Source organism: Salmo trutta, chromosome 36 (genome assembly GCF_901001165.1).
Source record: "Salmo trutta chromosome 36, fSalTru1.1, whole genome shotgun sequence".
Taxonomy (NCBI): domain Eukaryota; kingdom Metazoa; phylum Chordata; class Actinopteri; order Salmoniformes; family Salmonidae; genus Salmo; species Salmo trutta.
In genome coordinates, this window is record NC_042992.1 from 34,111,394 (window position 1) to 34,135,013 (window position 23,620).

Below are 23,620 nucleotides of genomic sequence, written 5' to 3' on the forward strand. Positions count from 1 at the left end.
AAGGTGTTTTTGAATAATAGGTCAAATCCATAGGTCAAATCAGACGTTCAATTCCTTCATTATAACAGCAATTATAATATACATTATTGCATGAATTACTAGCCTATAGATTTTTGTGTTATTATGAAAATAATATATCAAGGTGTATTATAAAGGGGGTGGAGGGGGTTATATGAACGTAATGCCAGTCTCAAGTCTTTAAAAAATATAGATATATTATGCAATAGGATTAGCTATATAAAATGCATAGCCACGTTTGACAGGTGCTACTGTGACAAAGGTTTGAGAACGAGTTTAACGGAAAAGGTTTGTATCCAATCATGTCGAAGCGCGCCAATTTTAGCAGTGAAGTCACGAGACAGCTTCGCACACGTGCAATCAACTTGTTATGATCGGTGTCCTCACCATTTCCTAAAGAAATCAGCCAACAGTTTCTAATTTGATACCGAAAAACATTGAAGCCAAGAAGTTCATTAACATAAGTATATTATATTATGACATCAATCACTATCGTTCACCATACAGAACATAGAATTAGGAATTAGAATACTAGAATGGTCATTAACATTCTTATGATGGTATAAAGGTCAGCCATTTTGGTCAGAGAGTTGGTCATTGTCAGTGCTGTGATAATATATTTTGTAAAATAATTGATTTACCTGCACTGTATGTTTGTCAGGTAGCCAGGAAGTTATAATTAACTGCCAATATGCCAACATTCCATTCAAACAGTGCTTTCAATCCGCAGCCATGCATTGGCTGAAATCATATGATGTAGGACTTAGATATAATAGCACTCACAGCTTTCCAATATATATATATATTTTTTACATTTACGGTCTGTTTCTACTGAACAAAATATAAACCCAACATGTAAAGTTTTGGTCCCATGTTTCATGAGCTGAAATAAATATTCCAGAAATGTTTCATATGCACAAAAAGCTTATTTCTCAAAAATGTTGTGCACACATTTGTTTACATCCCTGTTAGTGAGCATTTCTCCTTTGCTAAGATAATCCATCCACCTGACAGGTGTGGCATATCAAGAAGCTGATTAAAACACATGGTCATTACACAGGTGCACCTTGTGCTGGGGACAATAAAAGGCCACTCTAAAATGTGTAGTCTTGTCACACAACACAATGCCTGAGTGATCAAGAGATTCATATCTGTATTCCCAGTCATGTGAAATCCATAGATTAGGGCCTAATGTATTTATTTCAATTGACTGATTTCATATGAACTCTAACTCTTAGAAATTGTTGCATGTTGTGTTTATATTTTTATTCAGTATTCATATATTTTAGAGGCTATTTATACAGAAAATTGGTATAAAACCTGTATAAATGGTATTAATAATTATATGACAATATTTTATGTTGACAATAATTAAATTACACAATTTCTGATACATCGCATGCCTTACTTAGATTTTCCTGCATAAGTAAACTCAGGATTATGCCTCTACTGCCATTCGTTCCCTGACCAATATGGCTGCCATTTTTACCCCATTCTGGAACATTGCGGGGTTTAGGACATAGCTCCTCCAGTAATTTAATAGGATCTCTAGGTATCAAATCACATTTTATTTGTCACATACACATGGTTAGCAGATGTTATTGCGAGTGTAGCGAAATGCTTGTGCTTCTAGTTATGACAGTGCAGCAATATCTAACAAGTAATATCTAGCAATTCCACAACTTAATACACAGAAATCTAAGTGAAGGAATGTAATAAGAATATATAAATATATATAAATATATGGATGAGCAATGTCAGAGCGGCATAGGCTAAGATGCAATAGATAGTATAGAATACCGTATATACATATAAGATGAGAAATGCAAGATATGTAAACATTATTAAAGTGGCATTATTAAAGTGACTAGTGTTTCATTTATTAAAGTGGCCAATGAGTTCAAGTCTGTATGTAGGCACCAGCCTCTCTGTGCTAGTGATGGCTGTTTAACAGTCTGATGGCCTTGAGATACTGTAGAAGCTGTTTTTAGAAGCTGTTTTTTACTGTAGAAGCTGTTTTGTCCTTGATGATATTTTTGGCCTTCCTGTGACATCGGGTGCTGTAGGTGTCCTGGAGGGCAGATAGTTGGCCCCCGGTGATGTGTTGTGCAGACCGCACCACCCTCTGGAGAGCTCTGCGGTGATACAGCTCGACAGGATGCTCTCAATTGTGCATCTGCAAAAGTCTGTGAGGGTTTTAAGTGACAACCTAAATCTCTACGATACAGAATACCTGGGCTGTGTCCACTTCCACCCGGTAGGTAGCCTGTGAAGCATTTCCTGCATGTGTCATGAAGCATCAGCTAGCAATCAGGGCTAAAAATGTATACCATGTTCAAATGTAGGCTATCACCAACAGTTCATGGTATTGGCTACAGTTTGTACAATGTTTGAAATAAGTTTTACTGCGCAATTTGAAGTGATTTATAGCCTATGGTGGGTCAATAAATGAAGTCAATTGAGAGATAAATTGCTGTTCATCCTGGCATAAGTCATGTAAAACTTAATTGTGACAATGCATTGAATTCATGATGTTATGCATATTAAAGTCAAAGTGACAGGTAATTCATCTAACAGTCTTTGTAGGCCTACTCTTAGAATTAAAATTCTATTTACATAGGCATAAAACATAATGCAAACCTGAAATACCTGTTCACTGCCAGCTTTGATGGTCTGCAATTGTATTTCCAGTGTATCCAAAGGTGATTAAGTATAGGTAATGTGTAACCTGTACTCCCCCTCCCCCCGCCCCCATAAGACACACACACACACACACACACACACACACACACACACACACACACACACACACATACACACACACACACACACACAAAGTGGCAGACTCGTGAGCTGGGCATAATAAAATAAACATTTTGAAAATATATATAATTTCTCCGCTTAAGGCCCCCACATGATCCGCTCGAGTATAGCCCATGTATCTGATGCTGTCTGGACAAGAATAGTATGGCATGTTGCTCGGATTCTTTCTTCGGTGAGATAGTTTCAGCCATGCGAATTGAAGGAAGGTTGGTGGGTGCACAGTTCAAAGTTTGGATGCTGGAATTATTTTTGGATGAACGTGTGAAGGTAACCTCCTTTTTGAAGTGATTTGTTTGACAATCAGATGAAAACATCAATACTGGTTGTGTTCATGGAACATTAAAAGGTAACACATTTTTACAGTTAAATTACATCTTTACCACACACACACACACACACACACACACACACACACACACACACACACACACACACACACACACACACACACACACACACACACACACACACACACACACACACACACACACACACACACACACACACACACAAGGAACTGATACATTTCTTATGGCCTTGAATAAGCAGAGCTTTGGATTACAGGTTTTTACGATTGCTTACACACTAAAATTTAACTTTTCCCACAATTAGCAAAACCTTACACTCAAGGAGCAAAACACAAGGCTAGATTTGCACAACTGTAAGCACATTGTCAGCTTCACACTATTTGCAAAACATTACACACAGTGATTTGCAAAACACTAAACACACTTGTATACATCAGACACAGAAGTATATCATGATGTCACTTCCTTGCAATTCCAAAGCACTGACTGTCAAATTACCAAACCTATTAGCCAATCTGTTAAACACAGCCATCAGGTGCACAAACACATGATTGCTAAATTGTAGGCACATCAATCAGGTTTAAGCACTACAAAAATGCAGCAGGTAGGTTCACCTGCCTTCAACCAAAATGGAAGGAGTCAGAAGAAGAGTGAGGGTGAGAGGAGGAGTACACAGAGGAGGAGAAGGAGGTAGAGGAAGAGGCAGAGGCCGAGCCAGAGGTCGAGGAAGACCTGAAGCAGGAGGAGAACGTGCACAAAGAAGAAGAGGACCAAATTTATCAAATGACATTCGTGCAACACTAGTAGACCATGTTGTGAACCACGTATTGACGCTGAGGGAGGCTGGACTGAGAGTTCAGCCAAATCTTAGAAGATATACAGTGGCATCTGTCATAAGGACTTTTCGACAGGAAAACAGGAAAAAGATCTGTCTACAGATACAGTAATCAGCCGCTTATTGTATGCATCATATCAGCACTTGTGATACCCCTTCCTGTGACATTGTACAGTAAGTTACATGTATTATTCTCTACATAGGATTGAGGGTCGGGAACGACAAGGAGGAAGGAGGCCCATATTCACGCAAGAACAAGAGAGAGAGATAATAAACATGGTTTTGGTCAATAATGCTATCAGGCTCAGAGAACTACAAGCCAACATTATCGGTGACCATGCCATTTTCAATAATGTCCATCAGGTCTCTCAGTCAACACTGGCACGCATCCTGAAAAGACATCAGGTTCAAATGAAACAACTTTATCGAGTGCCTTTTGAGCGGAATTCAGAGAGGGTCAAACGGCTGCGGCATGAGTATGTGGAGGTTTGTATTGTTCACTTTAGCACTGTGATATTGCATACTGCACACATGACTTTTTTACATTGACTGTATACTAGACCTATCCTGAACTACACAATCTTGTCTTTCACTGTATTTCAGGGAGTTTTGCAGATGGATGCTGAGGAAATCCTGCATGAATTCATATATATTGATGAGGCAGGGTTCAACCTCACAAAAGCAAGAAGGAGAGGCAGAAATATCATTGGCCACAGGGCTATAATCAATGTCCCAGGGCAACGTGGGGGTAACATCACCCTTTGCGCTGCCATTTCACAGCATGGGGTTCTCCTCCGTCATGCCAAAATGGGCCCTTACAACACACCTCACATTCTCGCAGTTTTGGACCGATTGCACCACATCGTCACAGCAGGTAATGAAATGCACCAGATGCAATACACTGTCACCTGGGACAATGTGTCATTCCACCGCTCTGCTTTGGTCCAGAACTGGTTTCAACACCATCCACAGTTGACAGTACTATACCTTCCACCATACTCTCCGTTTCTAAACCCTATGGAAGAGTTTTTCTCTGCATGGCGGTGGAAGGTTTACGATCTCCAGCCCCAGGCTCAGGTACCCCTCATTCAGGCCATGGAGGACGCCTGTGACCAAGTCCACGCCGCAGCTGTGCAAGGATGGATTCGACATTCAAGACGGTTCTTCCTGCGTTGTCTTGCTAATGAGGATATTGCCTGTGATGTTGATGAAATTCTCTGGCCAGATCTAGCTAGACGAAGAGATAATGTATAGTATGTTTACTGTAGTATTTTCTGTACAATATTGTCAGTTTCTTTCAGATTATTTTTTATGTTTGTTGTTGTTATTTACTGTAATTGTAACCTGTACTGGATACAGTATTTTACGTTTGTCTGTTTGCTGAGCTAACAGTGTTATGCACACTACTGTAGTAGCATGAAAACTGGGACATGTTTTGTTGTGATTCTCCATGTTGACATGTTGACATGTTGACTGATTTGGGTATATGGAGAGAAATAAATGATATTTTCCTCAGTCTGCAGCATTGGTCTTGTGTAGTGTTTGTATAGTTGCACTTTCTCTGTGTACTTCATTTACTGTACTCTAATCACTGACAATTAGACTTGCTAAAAGTGTTTTAGGTTAGAAACAGCATTGTGTAACTGGTTCAAAAAGATTGAAGTCATATGAAATGTGTGTTTCGTATGGTAACAAAATATTGTTTTTATGAAGTAGTGTATAGTTTTGACAAAAGTGTTCCATTTTGCAAATGATCTGAAGTGTTGTGCTACTTTGGTGTAGGGTTGTGCTAATTGTGTGTAGTGTTTTGACAAACCGGGCCCTGTTTTCAAAATTGTGCTTAAACAATTGAAAAAAACTGTAACACAATAGCAGCGGGCATTACCAAGCTATATAAAATATGTCAGTATGTCAATCTCCAGTCCTGCTATTCATTCTCTACACCAGTGTGCAAACAGGATTTCACCTCAATATAGTTTAGCCATGTTGATCTTTTCAGCTCTAAAAGTTCCTGACATCAGCGGTAGGTTCTTGCAAGTGTGTGTGTGTGATTGTGTGTGCAGTCAAAAACCGGAAAGACATCTGACCACAAACATTAAGCACACACACAGATTTACCCCTAGGATTTATTCAATAGCTGTAGAACAATGACATGTTACTCAACAACCCCAGGCATAACATTATTCATGTTCTCAGGTATGAACAATCGCTCAGATTCATTAGTGCATTGCTTAGCAAAAAGAAAATGGCATTATTGTCATTATTACTACTAAATAGTACCACTGAGTTTGTTGTAAATATGGGTAACATATTTACACTAATAATAATAGTAAGTAACAACAATAATTATCATATAATAATCCTAATAATGAATAGCTTTGATCTCTGCTACTGTTGTTAGGCACAATTCATTTCAATAAGCTCAAAGACAGGTTCTAAGAGAGCGCCTTTACAAAAAGAAGAAAGAAATTGAGAATGAGTGAGAAACGAGGCCTGCAAAGAGAAGAGACATAACATTAATGGGGATTTGAGAAACAAACCAAGACAAATGATCAATAAAGTTCAAAAGGTAGTCACGAGGGGATGGAAAGCGAGAAGAGGAAGAAGTGAAGGCAATCAAAGAAGCCTAAGGAAATCAATGAACAGTTGGGGGGAAAAAAGGCAAACGTGGAGAAAAATACAGAATCTTACTTTAACTGCAGAAAACCCCAATCGTCCTCAACTTCAATAACATTCGTTGGCTAGTGAAGCCATATGGCTCTCTGAAAGTAAACCTCAATTTAACAGAGTAGTTTAATGAGGAAAAACAACAGAGGAGAATACTTCATTGACAAAATACAAAAAAGTTTTAGCATTTGTTTTAAACAATTCTTATAGCTACCCGTCACCTCTCTCTCTCCCTCTCGCTCTCTCCCTCTTTCAATTAATCAACCTCACACCAAATCATAATCGGCCTATAATAGGCCTATATTTTATATATATTTTATATATATATATATATTACACTATAGCTTTAATACAACTACACCAATACGCTATTCTACCTATTATGATTATAGAACAAGCTACAAATATTAGTTGTCTTATCATTTTCTCTCCAGCAGGAGCCAGTCCTGTTCTTTGAAATTGAATTCATATATTTGACTCTATAGTCTATTATAGGCTGTACATCACTGTCCTGGGTCCCAAACTAAATAATACTACCTTCCATCACATGTGTATGTGCATCTGCTACATAATGAACAATATAAATATTAAAATACATTTGATCAAGTTATCTGATTGCAGGAAAAGATCTGGAATTCGGAAAAACAATCACATCTTATTAGGAAAACAATTGGAACGCAGTTCAATGTCTAGTGGGATTTGTTCACTACTTGTACGGAGATATTGCAAGACTTTGTTATAAATCTATCCCCAAATCAGGAATTGCTATCGGTCTTGTTCGCTACAAAAGTGTGCATGTCATGATACAAAAGTTCAACCCGGATGCAGAGCTATCAGACTCACAGCAACAGCACTAGAGGGTGGTACAGAGACCCATTGGTTATGTTTTGCTCTCGTTTAGACCTCACTAACATAGACGCTGTCTTGAAATATATTTCTGTGCTTTATATTAGACCATGTTAAACTCATATTAACCCCTTTCTTTCCTTCACATCCTCATTTATCGTTTCATAAGTTGTCGTGTTGCATTTACTTACATTATTATTATAATACAGATTTTTATAAACATAGCTAATGATAATGGCCCCAATCTTTACTTTGATATTAGTAGTAGAAATAGTAGTAGTAATTGTAGTTATAGCAAGACTGTTGAAGCTGGTGTGTGTGTGTGTGTTACATTTACTATAAGTATACCAATACACATAGAATAGAATGTAAACATGTAGTACAGTGGGTAGGCTACATAGGCAGCATGTATTATATAAACCCAGTCACAGTCAGAAGGAGAAAAGTAAACATTTCAAAACAAACAGTCTTTACTTCATCAATCTACTCCATAGCTAAACGGGAAGCTCTTCTGGTAACTATAAAGAGACGATATTCTACTGGTAATCAGCCATGTGCTACAGAATATGAACACTCAAGCTAATTAGCAATCAAAGGAAGATCCTAAGCCTCGCGGGATCCGCAAATATGCTCTCATTCTTGGTAGTAAAATAGGTGCTTTTCTTATATTCTCAGTCGTCAATATTTATAAATGATGGAAAGTTATGGATTTTCTTTGTTACCACGACATTTTAGTCAAAAAACATAACAACAAAAATTCAAGTTCTTTTATGGATTCCAAAATGGATGCTGAAGCCTGGACATGTATAGTAGAAGAATGCTAACTGCAGAGGAGAATCTGATATGTTACAATATGTACAGTTTGAGTCACAGAACCATCTTGAATGATCTTCAGAAGTCTATGGGAGCATTCATCCAACAATGCCTCTCAAAAACAAACAAGGAATACAATGATAGACCTAATCATACAGTAATACACATCTCATGAAAGACAAACATGCTTCATTTTTCAACATTTGTTTTCCCAGCACTTAAAGAAAAATGTCTATACAGTTGAAGTATAAATCTCTATGCATATACAATGTGTCCTTGATTCTTGTGTGTGTTAGTGCTTGAAATGCATCTTATCCTTATTCTTCTGAAACAGCAGCACTCTTTTTCACAGCCCCCCATACCTCTCCTCCCTCTTTTTCTTATTGTGTAAATAATTATCATATCCCCCCTCTCTCTGAAAGTTCGCTAAAATGTCTGTCTTCATCTGAGGCACAGCATACATTTTAAATCATCCTCCACCCACCTCGTTCTCTTTCCCTCGTTCATTCCCTTCTTTCTCTTGATCTCTCGCTTCCATCTCTCCTCCCACACTCTTCATGCGTGCATCTGTGTGCTTGGGTGTGTGTACGTGCGTGTGTGTTTGCATCTGTCTCTGTGTGTGGCGCGTATAACAGAGCCAACCCCCACTCTGTCTACCCCCCCCCCCCCCTCTCATCCCTCACCCCCCCTTCTAGCATGGCGAGGCACTCATGCGCATGTGTTGGTGGTAGCGGGGAGGGGGCTGGGCAGAGGGGGGCATGGCCATGGGCATAGACTGGGGAGGAGGCCCGCTGGGGTGAGAGGACATGGTGTGGTGGCTGGAGTGGAGGGGGTGGGAGGACATGGTGTGGTGGGGGTAGGAGGAGGAGGAGGAGGACTGCTGGTAGCTGGCGCCCGAGGAGGGGCCAGAGGACGGGGCCTGCTGCTGTTGCTGTTGTTGCTGCTGCTGGGAGCTGCCCTTGGGCGGCGGGGGCGTCTGGTTCAGCTGGATGGAGATGTCGCTGGAGACCTCAGACGCGCTGCGGCCCCGCTGCGGAGGAGGCCACGACTCGGGGTGAAGGTACTGGCCGCTGTAGTCGCTGCACTCGGACAGGCGGGGGCGGTAGAGGGACGGGTGGGGCCGGTACATCTCCTCCTCGGCGTAGCGCTTCATGAACAGGTACACTGACATCACCCCAGCCCCCTGGGAGAGAGCAGCGCAAGCACACTATGAGATACCATGACTCATATTACTACATGACATGAAACACCATCACAAAGAAGTCATAAGTGACACATTTGGCCGTCATACATCAGGCACACTATGAACCACAGCAAAAAGAAGCCTAAATAAAAATGTATTATATTATATAAAAATGACGTACAGTATTGGTCTATGAAACACAAACACTGGAACATTTAAAGGTCCACTGCAGCAGTTTTTATCTCAATATCAAATCATGTCTGGGTAACGATGAAGTCCCTCACTGTGACTGTTTTCAATTAAAGTAGAAATAGTAGTAGTAGTAGTAGTAATTGTATAGCACAGCGATTGTTTTCAAATAAAATGGTCAAGAAGAAACAAAAATAGCTTCTTAGCAAAGAGTCATTTCTCATTCAAGGATTTTGTTAGGACTGTCTGGGAAGGTGGGAAGGGAAAACTGAAAACTAGCTGCTACTGGCAGAGAGGTTTGAAACTGTCTTTATTATTGGTCTATAAACTCCAAAACAGGCAGACCTTTCTAGCAGTCTTATAAAGTTTCTAATTTTCACAATTTCACAGTGTGGAAGAATATATATAAAACACAGGTAAATCACGTATTTGACTGCACTGTGCCTTTAATAAAAACACAATACAACAGGACGTAATGAAGCATCCTGAAAGAGCGACACAACGTTTTCAATTAATATAAATACTAAACATTTTAGTAACATTACATGCGTGAGTTATTTTCAACTGTGGAATATGTCTCTATGATGCACAAACCTCTGAAGACATAACAGTACTCAAACCGCTCCTCTGTGTAATAACTCCTTATCAAAAATGCAATGTTGCGCCAAACAGCCGACACAAACATTTACATCCTCATCCACTATTCATCGCTGACATCTTAGTACAACATCCTTGAAACTTGAGCACGTCGACGCCAATGCTAAGCTTTATTCCCCCTCCTCTTCCTCCTGCCACTGCAGAGGGGCTGGAAAAAAAGAAAAGCCCTCTAGCGAACTGTATATTCATGTGACAACAGCAGCGTTTTTAAGCTGCCGCTGTGACAGAGCTGTCGCCCTAAAGTGTGCGCTATTAACATTTATGAATATTGATGCGAGTTTGGGGGGGGTCCTAACAGTGAAGCACTAAGCTAGTCGGTTAGCAGTTAGCAGGGGTTAATAGTTGGTGGTCGGGCGCTACGCTGGCAGGCGGACAGGTGTGCTGACCTCTTTGAGGAGGAAGGAGCTGGCAGCGAAGGCGAAGGACCAGCCGTAGTGGTAGTGGAAGAAGTGCTCGGGCTCACGCGGCCGGTTCATCACCTCGTCGTTGATGCTGCTGATGTAGAGGACCAGGCCCACCACCAGGCTCAGCCCTGAGAAGGAGGAGAGGACGGGGTGGAGAGAAAAAGGGAGGGAAAGAGAAAGCATGGTGCGAAAAAAGAGGCAATGAGGGGCATAGAGGCAGAGAAAGACATGGGAAGGAGTAGTGGAAAGAGAGAGAGATGGAATGGAGAGAGGGAGAGAAGAGGGGAGAGAAAGGAGGAGGGGAGAAGCGGCGAGCCAGTGGAGGGGGGAGAGAGGAAGAGGAGAGAGAGAAAGAATGGAGAGGGGGAGAGAGGGAGTGCGCAGTGTTGAGGAGATTATAGGAAACAGTGAGCGAGAGAGGAAGGGTGATGGGGAATCATAAGTGAGAATGAGAGAGAGAAGGGTGGAGGAAAGAGAGCAGAAGGGAGGAGGGAAGGGACAAACGCCGGGGGCGAGAGTGGGTGGGGGAATGGGTCAGAGAGTGTGAACATGAAGGGGAGGGTGGGTAGTAGGGAGAGCGAGAGAGAGATTTGGAGACAGCAGGATTCACAGTGAGCAAGATGGAGGGAGAGAGTTTGAGATGAAAAGAAAGGTGGAGAGACATAGTATTCTTTTATACGAGTACGTCTCTGACTGCTTATTGTCTTGGCATCCAAATAGATCCCCTTGACATAGAGGGCAAGACAGACCCGAAAGTGGGACAGTATGTGGCCTACACTCTTAGAAAAAAAGGTGCTATCTAGAACCTAAAAAGAACCCTTTGAAGAACCCTTTTTGGTTCCAGGTAGAATTCCAGGTATTATAAAGGATTTAAAGTTTAATAGTAACATGTACAGGGTTGCAGGTGTGATTACAGGGTACAGTGAAAATGTTTTTGTTTTCACAACGATGCAGGTCAAAGTGTAATGTGTGTTTTGTTTATGAGAGTGTTATTTTATGAAAACAAGAATCATAAATTATAGATAGTAAAACGTGATTATGATACATTGCTACTACTACAAATATGAGCGCCACAGCTGTAGTACACTAGACTAGCTAAATTAGTGCCACTGCTGAAAATAACCGCAGTATCGCAATTGTTTGCTCAGATAGCCTTCCGACAGCCACCATTGTTGCTACATGTTTCAGCCTCCACACTGAAAAGAGCTCGTATGGCCAAACATTTGAGCACATTTCCCCTGACGCATTAAAAAACAACAATAAAACAACTGAATAAGAAGATCCTCAAGACCCCTTCTTGAACCACATTTTCATTATTCATTATTTTGAATAAATTAGCCTTACTACACTTTCTAAATGGAAACCAAATCCCAACCACTGCCTGCATGCCTGCGAATTTGCGATAAACGAGGACAAAATAGAAGCGGAGTGACGGAAGAGAAAGAAAACCCCATTAAACGATGTGTCAGTACTTTTCCCCAGCCAGCCAGCCAGCCTCGGCTTCTGCAGCCTCTGACCCCAAACTCCTCCACCACCATTAACCAGCACAACAGCCCCACTACATAATCAGCCCTGACCAGCAGCACAAAAACAACAGCAGGAGATTCAGGCAGCAGGCTCCAGCAGGCAGCAGTAACAGCAGCTGCAGCAGCAGCGACCAAAGCTCCTGGGAACCAGTGACCTGGCTCCCCCTTACTGTCTCAGCAGGGGGAGCTGTGGCTAGCTGCTGCTAGCTCCTCGCCTGCTTCCCTCTCAGCAGAAGTCAGCCATTCTGCGTGGGCGTGCTAGAAAACACAGAACAGAGAGCTGTCCCTCTCTGAAGAAAGGCAGGCTGCACCGGAGCCAGTTTGCGACTTCCATTCTGTTTTTTTTCCAGAATAGTTTGGGTTAGGATGTATGATCCTGGATCGGGGTGTGAGAACGTTACATTTTCTATATTTTGTGTTGTGGAATGTTAATGAAATTGAATTAATTGGCAACCAAAACATCTTCTCTAGGGCAAAGACATTGAGAACAATGCCACGCTGAGCATCTATAGAGTTGTCCGTTTGTTCAAATGGCTTCAAAGAAACAGAGTGAATAACAACAACAAACTCAATAAGTCCAGTCAATTTCTCAAGTCGTTTCTTGGGACCCATTATCTGAAGCTGTTGTGGTTTTACAATATTTTAAGTTTTCTTTTCTCAATTCACAGCCCAAAATGTGTCAAGTTTCAAGTTGTATTAGTCCAACGAAATGCTTACTTGCAGGTTCCTTCTTGTCTTTTCAACAACAATAAGAAATAATAAAAGATAAGAATACGAACATAAAGGAAATGGCTCAGTAGAATAGAATACACATTTTAGCATAAGTACAGTGCATTCAGAACCCTTCTCTTTTTTTCACATTTTGTTACATTACAGCCTTGTTCTAAAATGGATTATATAAAAACAATTCCTCATCAATCTACACACAATACCCCATATGACAAAGTGAAAATAGTTTTTTTTTAATGTTGGCAAATTAAAAAAACAGAAATACCTTATTTACATAAGTATTGAGACTCTTTGGTATGAGACTAGAAATTGAGCTCAGGTGCATCCTGTTTCCAGTTCACCTGTGGTAAATTCAGTTGATTGGATATGATTTGGAAAGGCACACACCTGTCTCTACAAGGTCCCACAGTTGACAGTGCATGTCAGAGCAAAAACCAAGCCATGAGTTCGAAGGACTTGTCCGTAGAGCTCCGAGACAGGATTGTGTCAAGGTATTTTTGGACTCCGATTTGGCCGATTTTTTATTTAGTTAACTACACATGGTTGATGATATTACTAGTTTATCTAGCCTGTCCTGTATAATCGATGCGGTGCGCATCTGCAACAGAGTCAGGGTATATGCAGCAGTTTGGGCCGCCTGGCTCGTTGAGAACTGTGTGAATACTATTTCTTCCTAACAAAGACAGCCAACTTCGCCAAACGGGGGATGATTTAACAAAAGCGCATTTGCGAAAAAAGCACAATCGTTGCACGACTGTACATAACCATAAACATCAATGCCTTTCTTAAAACCTGTTGGGGATAGGGGGCAGTATTTGCACGGCCGGATAAAAAACGTACCCGATTTAATCTGGTTACTACTCCTGCCCAGTAACTAGAATATGCATATAATTATTGGCTTTGGATAGAAAACACCCTAAAGTTTCTAAAACTATTTGAATGGTGTCTGTGAGTATAACAGAACTCATATGGCAGGCAAAAACCTGAGAAGATTCCTTACATGAAGTGGCCTGTCTGACCATTTCTTGCCCTCCTTGATCATCTCTATCCAAAACAGGGGATCTCTGCTGTTACGTGACACTTCCTACGGCTCCCATGGGCTCTCAGAAGGCGGGAAAAAGCTGAACGATGTAATTCCATCCCCAGGCTGAAACACATTAGCGCGTTTGGCAAGTGCTCTATCAGAGGGCCATCAGACTGAGGCTCGTGCATGAGGGGATAGCATGCTTTTACTTTCACTCTCTTTGTATTAAAAAATGATTTCCCGGTCGGAATGTTATCGCTTTTTTACGAAAAAAATTGCATAAAAATTGATTTTAAACAGCGGTTGACATGCTTCGAAGTACAGTAATGGAATATTTAGAATTTTTTTGTCACGAAATGCGTCGTGCTCGTCACCCTTATTTACCCTTTCGGATAGTGTCTTGAACGCACGAACAAAACGCCGCTATTTGGATATAACAATGGATTATTTGGGACCAAACCAACATTTGTTATTGAAGTAGAAGTCCTGGGAGTGCATTCTGACGAAGAACAGCAAAGGTAATAACATTTTTCTTATAGTAAATCTGACTTTGGTGAGTGCTAAACTTGCTGGGTGTCTAAATAGCTAGCCCTGTGATGCCGGGCTATCTACTTAGAATATTGCAAAATGTGCTTTCACCGAAAAGCTATTTTAAAATCGGACATATCGAGTGCATAGAGGAGTTCTGTATCTATAATTCTTAAAATAATTGTTATGTTTTTTGTGAACGTTTATCGTGAGTAATTTAGTAAATTCACCGGAAGTGTTCAGTGGGAATGCTAGTCACATGCTAGTCACCTGCTAATGTAAAAAGCTGGTTTTTGATATAAATATGAACTTGATTGAACAGACATGCATGTATTGTATAACATAATGTCCTAAGATTGTCATCTGATAAAGATCATCAAAGGTTAGTGCTGCATTTAGCTGTGGTTTGGGTTTATGTGACATTATATGCTAGCTTGAAAAATGGGTATTCTGATTATTTCTGGCTGGGTACTCTGCTGACATAATCTAATGTTTTGCTTTCGTTGTAAAGCCTTTTTGAAATCGGACAGTGTGGTTAGATTAACAAGAGTCTTGTCTTTAAAATGCTGTAAAATAGTCATATGTTTGAGAAATTGAAGTAATAGCATTTCTAAGGTATTTGAATAACGCGCCACGGGATTCAGTCCCACCTAGCCCAGAGAGGTTAAAATCAATACACAGAAGTATATATTTTTAAACCTGCATATTTAGCTAAAAGAAATCCAGGTTAGCAGGCAATATTAACCAGGTGAAATTGTGTCAGTTCTCTTGCGTTCATTGCACACAGAGTCAGGGTATATGCAACAGTTTGGGCCACCTGGCTCGTTGCGAACTAATTTGCCAGAATTTTACGTAATTATGACATAATATTGAGGTTGTGCAATGTAACAGGAATATTTAGACTTAGGGATGCCACCCGTTAGATAAAATACGGAACGGTTCTGTATTTCACTGAAAAAATAAACGTTTTGTTTTCGAGATGATAGTTTCTGGATTTGACCATATTAATGACCTAAGGCTCGTATTTCTGTGTGTTTATTATATTATAATTAAGTCTATGATTTGATAGAGCAGTCTGACTGAGCCGTGGTAGGCAGCAGCAGGCTCGTAAGCATTCATTCAAACAGCACTTTCGTGCGTTTTGCCAGCAGCTCTTCGCTGTGCTTCAAGCATTGCGCTGTTTATGACTTCAAGCCTATCAACTCCCAAGATTAGGCTGGTGTAACCGATGTGAAATGGCTAGCTAGTTAGCGGGGTGCACGCTAATAGCGTTTCAAACGTCACTCGCTCTGAGACTTGGAGTAGTTGTTCCCCTTGCTCTGCATGGGTAACGCTGCTTCGAGGGTGGCTGTTGTCGATGTGTTCCTGGTTCGAGCCCAGGTAGGAGCGAGGAGAGGGACGGAAGCTATACTGTTACACTGGCAATACTAAAGTGCCTATAAGAACATCCAATAGTCAAAGGTATATGAAATACAAATCGTATAGAGAGAAATAGTCCTATAATTTCTATAATAACTACAACCTAAAACTTCTTACCTGGGAATATTGAAGACTCATGTTAAAAGGAACCACCAGCTTTCATATGTTCTCATGTTCTGAGCAAGGAACTTAAACGTTAGCTTTCTTACCTAGCACATATTGCACTTTTACTTTCTTCTCCAACACTTTGTTTTTGCATTATTTAAACCAAATTGAACATGTTTCATTATTTATTTGAGGCTAAATTGATTTTATTGATGTATTATATTAAGTTAAAATAAGTGTTCATTCAGTATTGTTGTAATTGTCATTATTACAAATAAATAAATAAAAATCGTCTGATTAATCGGTATCGGCATTTTTTGGTCCTCCAATAATCGGTATCGGCGTTGAAAATTCATAATCGGTCGACCTCTACTTCATACCCAAGAAGACTCAAGGCTGTAATTGCTGCCAAAGGTGCTTCAACAAAGTACTGAGTAAATGATCTGATTACTTCTGTAAATGTGATATTTCAGTTTTATATTTTTAATACATTTGCAAAAATTTCTAAAAACCTGTATTTCCTTTGTCATTTTGGGGTATTGAGTGTAGATTGATGAGGGGAAAAAACAATTTAATCAATTTTAGAACAAGGCTTTAATGTAACAAAATGTGGAAAAAGTCAAGGGGTCTGAATACTTTCCGAATGCACTGTATAATACAGGAAAGCACATTTATAATTCAATATTTACACCAAAAAATACCTTCATTGAGTTAACTACTAGAAAACCATTACTTAATAAATTTGAGCCTGAAACAGTACAATTGTTCACTGCTGCAGGCCAGTGACATATAATAAGGACAAGATGGGCACATAACTGCTCTGTCAGCAGCATCTCATGCTAGGCTAGCATCTGTGAGCAAGATCTGCAATACCCCCAAATAGAAACTGATGTAATCTTATAGACAACTGAGAATCAGGATACGCTGTCAGCCAAGCCACTAAACCAACAACCAATCAGGGGGGTTCCAGACCCAAACCACCCAGAACCAACTTTACATACCATTGGCAGCTCTCATCAACCAATAAGTATCTTAAATACTGAACATCATTAAAACAACAACCAATGGGAAACTTAATTTCCTTTCATCATAAAAAAGCATGTGGCTCCGTACCTGAGAGGATGAAGAATATTCCGGAGATGAAGGCCAGGATGGTGCGCTGTGGCCGGATGTGTCCGATGTTACTGATGACGAAGGCAGTGAAGACGAAGAGCAGCGACACCATGGGGAACGGCGTGGCTGTCCGTACCATCTCTGATGAAGGGATAGAAGGAAACAGGATGAGAGAAAGACAGAAGAAGAGAGAAAGATATATTGAGAGGAGGGAGAGTTAAGTAAAACAATTCAATAAAAAAAATCAAACATAGTCAAAAGATTCGACATTTCTTACATCGTTTTAAACCAAGTTTCAGTGTCCCACTGGGATAATAAAACTTAAGCTGCATTCAGTGGAAAATGCTTTCTGTTATTCTCTTCCTCTATTTATGAATAATTAAGTTCATAAATAAATGAATGCACTATACATAACACATTAAACAAATATGAATGGTCTAAACTGGTATACAAGTATATGAATGATTTGTAGTTGTTATGTTGTTGATGTTATGTTGTAGCTGTTATGTTGTAGCTGTTAGGTTGTAGCTGTTAGGTTGTAGATGTTATGCTGTAGCTGTTATGCTGTAGCTGTTATGCTGTAGCTGTCATGCTGTAGCTGTCATGCTCTAGCTGTTATGTTGTAGATGTTATGTTGTAGCCGTAATGCTGTAGCTGCTACGCTGTAGCTGTTACGTTGTAGCTGTAATGCTGTAGCTGCTATATTGTAGATGTTATGTTATAGCTGTTATGTTGTAGATGTTATGTTGTAGCTGTTATGTTGTAGCTGTTATGCTGTAGCTGTTATGCTGTAGCTGTAATACTGTAGCTGTTATGCTGTAGATGTTATGTTGTAGCTGTTATGCTGTAGCTGTTATGCTGTAGCTGTTACGCTGTAGCTGTTACGTTGTAGCTGTTACGCTGTACCTGTAACGATGTAGCTGTAACGCTGTGGCTGTTATCCTGTAGCTGTTATGCTGTAGCTGGTATGTTGTAGCTGTAATGCTGTAGCTGTTATTTTGTAATTGTTATGTTGTAACTGTTAAGTTGTAGCTGGTATGTTGTAGCTTTTATGTTGTAGCTGTAATGCTGTAGCTGTAATGCTGTAGCTGTTATGCTGGAGCTGTTATGTTGGAGCTGTTATGCTGTAGCTGTTATGTTGGAGCTGTTATTTTGTAGCTGTAATGCTGTAGCTGTAATGCTGTAGCTGTTATGTTGTAGTTGTTATGTTGTAGCTGTAATGTTGTAGCTGTAATGCTGTAGCTGTTATGCTGTAGCTGTAATGCTGTAGCTGTTATGCTGTAGCTGTTATGTTGTAGCTGTATTGCTGTAGCTGTTATGCTGTAGCTGTTATGTTGTAGCTGTAATGCTGTAGCTGATATGTTGTAGATGTTATGTTGTAGCTGTCCTGCTGTAGCTGTTATGTTGTAGCTGTTATGTTGTTGTTGTTATGGTGTAGCTGTTATGCTGTAGCTGTTATGCTGTAGCTGTTATGCTGTAGATGTTATGTTGTAGATGTTATGCTGTAGCTGTTATGTTGTAGCTGTTATGCTTTAGCTGGTATGTTGTAGCTGTTGTGTTGTAGCTGTTGTGTTGTAGCTGTTATGTTGTAGCTGTTATGCTGTAGCTGGTATGTTGTAGCTGTTGTGTTGTAGCTGTTGTGTTGTAGCTGTTATGTTGTAGCTGTAATGCTGTAGCTGTATGTTGTAGCTGTTATGTTGTTGTTGTTGTTGTTGTTATGGTGTAGCTGTAATGCTGTAGCTGTATGTTGTAGCTGTTATGCTGTAGCTGTTATTTTGTAATTGTTATGTTGTAACTGTTAAGTTGTAGCTGGTATGTTGTAGCTGTTATGCTGTAGCTGTTATGCTGTAGCTGTTATGTTGTAGCTGTAATGCTGTAGCTGTAATGTTGTAGCTGTTATGTTGTAGCTGTTATGCTGTAGCTGTTATGTTGTAGCTGTAATGCTGTAGCTGTTATGTCGGAGCTGTTATGCTGTAGCTGTTATGTTGTAGCTGTAATGCTGTAGCTGTTATGTTGTAGCTGTAATGCTGTAACTGTTATGTTGGAGCTGTTATGTTGTAGCTGTAATGCTGTAGCTGTAATGCTGTAGCTGTTATGCTGTAGCTGTTATGCTGTAACTGTTATGTTGTAGCTGTTATGCTGTAGCTGTTATGTTGTAGCTGTTATGCTGTAGCTGTTATGTTGTAGCTGTTATGCAAACATCATGCTTGGTTTGCACTACATGCAAACCAATAACTCAGGCTACTGATTACGTCTTTTTTATATCTGTCTGCTTGCTCTGCAATTATTTGTTGCCTTGTCTATTTGTCTATTCAATAGTGCTATGTTACTTGTATTGTAGTCTGCGACTTGTCCCTCATGCTGTTGCCTGTTCCTACAATGTTTTACACTGTTGCCATAGATCTCCCATCATGTAGTGTTGTGATGTCCCGCTTGTCGTGATGTGCTTTGTCTCTGCCTATTTTGTCGTACTGTTGTCTGCCCTTAACAATGCGTGTGCCATGTCGTCTTGTTGCCATAGGTCTCCCGTCATGTACTGTGGCGGTGTCTCTCCTGTCGTGATGTGCTTTGTCTCCACTGTCTGCTGATGTATCTGTGCTGTTGCCAAGTGTCTTCCGTGTGTTGTCTGTCTTGCCATACACTTTTAATCTTCGCCCCCTGCCCCGCAGGAGGCCTTTTGCCTCTTGCTGTCATTGCAAATAATAATTGTTATTAATTCAAATGAAAGTCATGAGTGAACACATGAATTATACAGAGAAAGATTGTCATCTGCTTCACTTCCTTCCTCTCTTACATGACTATAAAGTCTTTATGAAGTAGTTACACAGGTTGACTTGGGATTAGGAGCAATTGTGTACAGAAATACATGCTTTGTTTAATACCAGCCCCCACCATCCTAATTCAATTGTATCACTTGTCAATCACAAAGAAAGGAAATCATCTAAAATAACGATTAAGTAACATTGATTCCCCAAGGGAAAATGTTTATCATTCCCTACAGTTTGTTACGCCTGCAGCATGCTTTATAGAACCCTGTACTGTAGTAAAGTCAATGCCCTTTGTCCTAGTGTGTCAGGTACCATTGTGGTCTATACAGTCCACTTTTGGGCCACAATGTTCTACAGTTTATAAGGTTTTCAAGTTTCCACATCTTAAATAATTCAAATAAACGTAGCAAAAAATGAAACGTCCCTTTTTCAGGACCCTGTCTTTCAAAGAAAATTCGTAAAAATCCAAATAACTTCACAGATCTTCATTGCAAAGGGTTTAAACACTTTTTCCCCATGCTTGTTCAATGAACCATAAACAATTAATGAACATACACCTGTGGAACGGTCATTAAGACACATACAGCTTACAGACGGTAGGCAATTAAGGTCACAGTTATAAAAACTTAGGACACTAAAGAGGCCTTTCTACTGACTCTGAAAAACACCCCAAAAAAAGATGCCAAGGGTCCCTGCTCATCTGTGTGAATGTGCCTTAGGCATGCCTCAAGGAGGCATGAGGACTGCAGATGTGGCCAGGGCAATAAATTGCAATGTCCGTACTGTGAGACGCCTAAGACAGCGCTACAGGGAGACAGGATGGACAGCTGATCATCCTCGGTACATCCGAACATCACACCTGCGGGACAGGTACAGGATGGCAACAACAACTGCCCGAGTTACACCAGGAATGCACAATCCCTCCATCAGTGCTCAGACTGTCCGCAATAGGCTGAGAGAGGCTGGACTGAGGGCTTGTAGGCCTGTTGTAAGGCAGGTCCTCACCAGACATCACCGGCAACAACGTCGCATATGGGCACAAACTCACCATCACTGGACCAGACAGGACTGGCAAAAACTGCTCTACACTGACGAGTCACGGTTTTGTCTCACCAGGGGTGATGGTCAGATTTGCGTTTATCGTCGAAGGAATGAGCGTTACACCGAGGCCTGTACTCTGGAGCGGGATCGATTTGGAGGTGGAGGGTCTGTCATGGTCTGGGGCGGTGTGTCACAGCATCATCAGACTGAGCTTGTTCTCATTGCGTGATTTCCTGCAAGACAGGAATGTCAATGTTCTGCCATGGCCAGCGAAGAGCCCGGATCTCAATCTCATTGAGCACGTCTGGGACCTGTTGGATCGGAGGGTGAGGGCTAGGGCCATTCCCCCAGAAATGTCTGGGAACTTGCAGATGCCTTGGTGGAAGAGTGGGGTAACATCTCACAGCAAGAACTGGCAAATCTGGTGCCGTCCATGAGGAGGAGATGCACTGCAGTACTTAATGCAGCTGGTGGCCACATCAGATACTGACTGTTACTTTTGACCCCCCCCCCCCCCCCCCCTGTTCATTTTCGTCTACGTTTCTCACTGTGGTCAGGTGTCATCACTTACTCAGTATATTTGCAGTGTTTTCGGTCACAATATCTATCTCAGCTTCAGTGGTGAAGTATTCTGATGCTACACATCTCCCCTTTTCAGGTCCTGAGAGAGAGAGAGAGAGAGAGAGAGAGAGAGAGAGAGAGACAGTGACAGAGAGACAGAGAGAGACAGAGAGAGAGAGAGAGACAGAGAGAGAGAGAGAGACAGAGAGAGACAGAGAGAGACAGATACAGAGAGAGACAGAGACAGACAGAGAAATAGAGACAGAGAGAGAGAGCGAGGAAGAGGGAGAGGGAGAGAGAGAGAGAGAGAGAGAAAATAAGCCCAGAGGGAGAGTGGAAATCAAGGTTTATAGTGGATGAGCAGAAGAGACACAAGGGGTGGAATGGAGAGGAAGTCATTAACCTGGAATTTGGACAGAGAGGGGGACACTTAATCAGAGTGGCACAGAGGTGAACAGTCAGTGAGGAAAGCCACATTCCACACGACAGCAGCATCTTTCACCTTTCACCTTATGTACCAGGCACCAGCACAAACAATGCCATTCCCCTGGAGGGCCACCAATATAACCCTGGCTAAAGGGGTGTGTGTGTGTGTGTGTGTGTGTGTGTGTGTGTGTGTGTGTGTGTGTGTGTGTGTGTGTGTGTGTGTGTGTGTGTGTGTGTGTGTGTGTGTGTGTGCGCGCATTTTTCCTTAAGCCTTCCCTTCGACCTTAGCAGACTAAAGTCTCTGAGTCATGGGTAACAATCATTGTCTTACGTCAGATCGCGTGTTGATTCCGCGTGCACTGATCTGTCCAATGTTATACAACGGGTGGGTCTAATCCTGAATGCTGATTGGTTAAAAGCACATTCCAGCCGGTGTCTATTCCACAAGTTATGACGTTAAAATGCCTATTTACTCTGTTCCATCTGACTGCGCAATCCAATGTCTCATCAGCCCAGGCAAGGAAGTTATAAACTTAATCTCCACTACAAAAAGGATCTAGACATTACCTCACATTTCTTTTAGACTAACATTTAGTTTTCAACAGCGGAGATTTGTATAGACCTTGCTGTCTGTCTCTCCAACATTTGCAACATTGTTTCAATATTCAAAATCGAAATCCACCTGTCCCATAATAATGAATGTGTAGGGGTCGGGAGTCTGGACCAGAGAGAGGCAGGCAGCATTTCTCAGCCAGTCGAAATCATGAATCAGCTGGCATTATTTGTATGGATATATACAAAGAAATGTGAATTGAAAACGAAACGAAGTGCAGCTAGTTTGCAGTCTTTCCAGCTTCAGTTTGAAGTGGTTGTGTTAGCTGTGTTGTTGGCTAGCTCCTCTGAACAACAGTGTCCTAATGAGAGAGCACATTTTCTATGCTAGGCAAAATCGTGCTTCATTAGCTCATTATGGATGTGTCCAAATAAATGTCACTAGAAATCAGCTTAAATAAATGCAGCTACTGTTGTTATTCTGTCTGCACTGTTTGACGTGACTGTAAGTTAGCCATAGTTGGCTAGTTAGCAAGCAAGGGATAAGAATGTTGCCAGGCAGTATGGCAATGGAACTTTTAGAACTAATGACTGGGTCGCGTCTGTAGATACAGAACAAAAAGACTGAACGTGTCACGTCCTGACCAGTAAAGGGGGTTATTTGTTATTGTAGTTTGGTCAGGGCGTGGCAGGGGGTGTTCGCCCCTCAGCCCGGCGCAGCCAGAGTCGCCCCTGAGCCCGGCGCAGCCAGAGTCGCTCCTCAGCCCAGAGCCTTCAGCGGTGGGCTACAGCCCTGAGCCTTCAGCAGGGGTGGACAGGTTAGAGTGGGGATTAAGCCCGGCGCCAGAGCCACCTCCATGGGGGGAGGTTAGGGAAGGGGGGTGTAGCACGGAAGCCGTCGGTGATGGTAGCCACCCTCCCTTCCCTCCCTTTATTTGGGGTTTATTTTGTATTTTGTTTGAGGTGCATACGGGGTCTGCACCTTTTGGGGGGGGGGGGGGTACAGTCACGTCCTGACCAGTAAAGCGGGTTATTTGTTATTGTAGTTTGGTCAGGGCGTGGCAGGGGGTGTTTGTTTTATGTGT

General features: G+C 41.3%; 1 protein-coding gene across 2 annotated transcripts in view; it reads right to left on the minus strand.

Moving 5' to 3' along the window:
• Positions 1–8,992: 8,992 nt before the first annotated feature.
• Positions 8,993–23,620, minus strand: part of LOC115176186 (voltage-dependent calcium channel gamma-7 subunit) — a 30,467-nt gene continuing 15,839 nt past the window's right edge. Inside the window, exons 3-6 of one of the 2 annotated variants that reach the window (XM_029736055.1) lie at positions 21,568–21,657; positions 17,188–17,328; positions 10,726–10,871; positions 8,993–9,493 (exon numbers count right to left, since the gene is read on the minus strand). In XM_029736055.1, the coding sequence (XP_029591915.1) occupies positions 9,002–9,493; positions 10,726–10,871; positions 17,188–17,328; positions 21,568–21,657 (869 nt within the window). In that variant the 3' untranslated portion in view covers positions 8,993–9,001. Of the gene's footprint in view, positions 9,494–10,725; positions 10,872–17,187; positions 17,329–19,659; positions 20,401–21,567; positions 21,658–23,620 lie in introns of those variants that run through there. The other variant, XM_029736056.1, reaches the window with a different exon arrangement.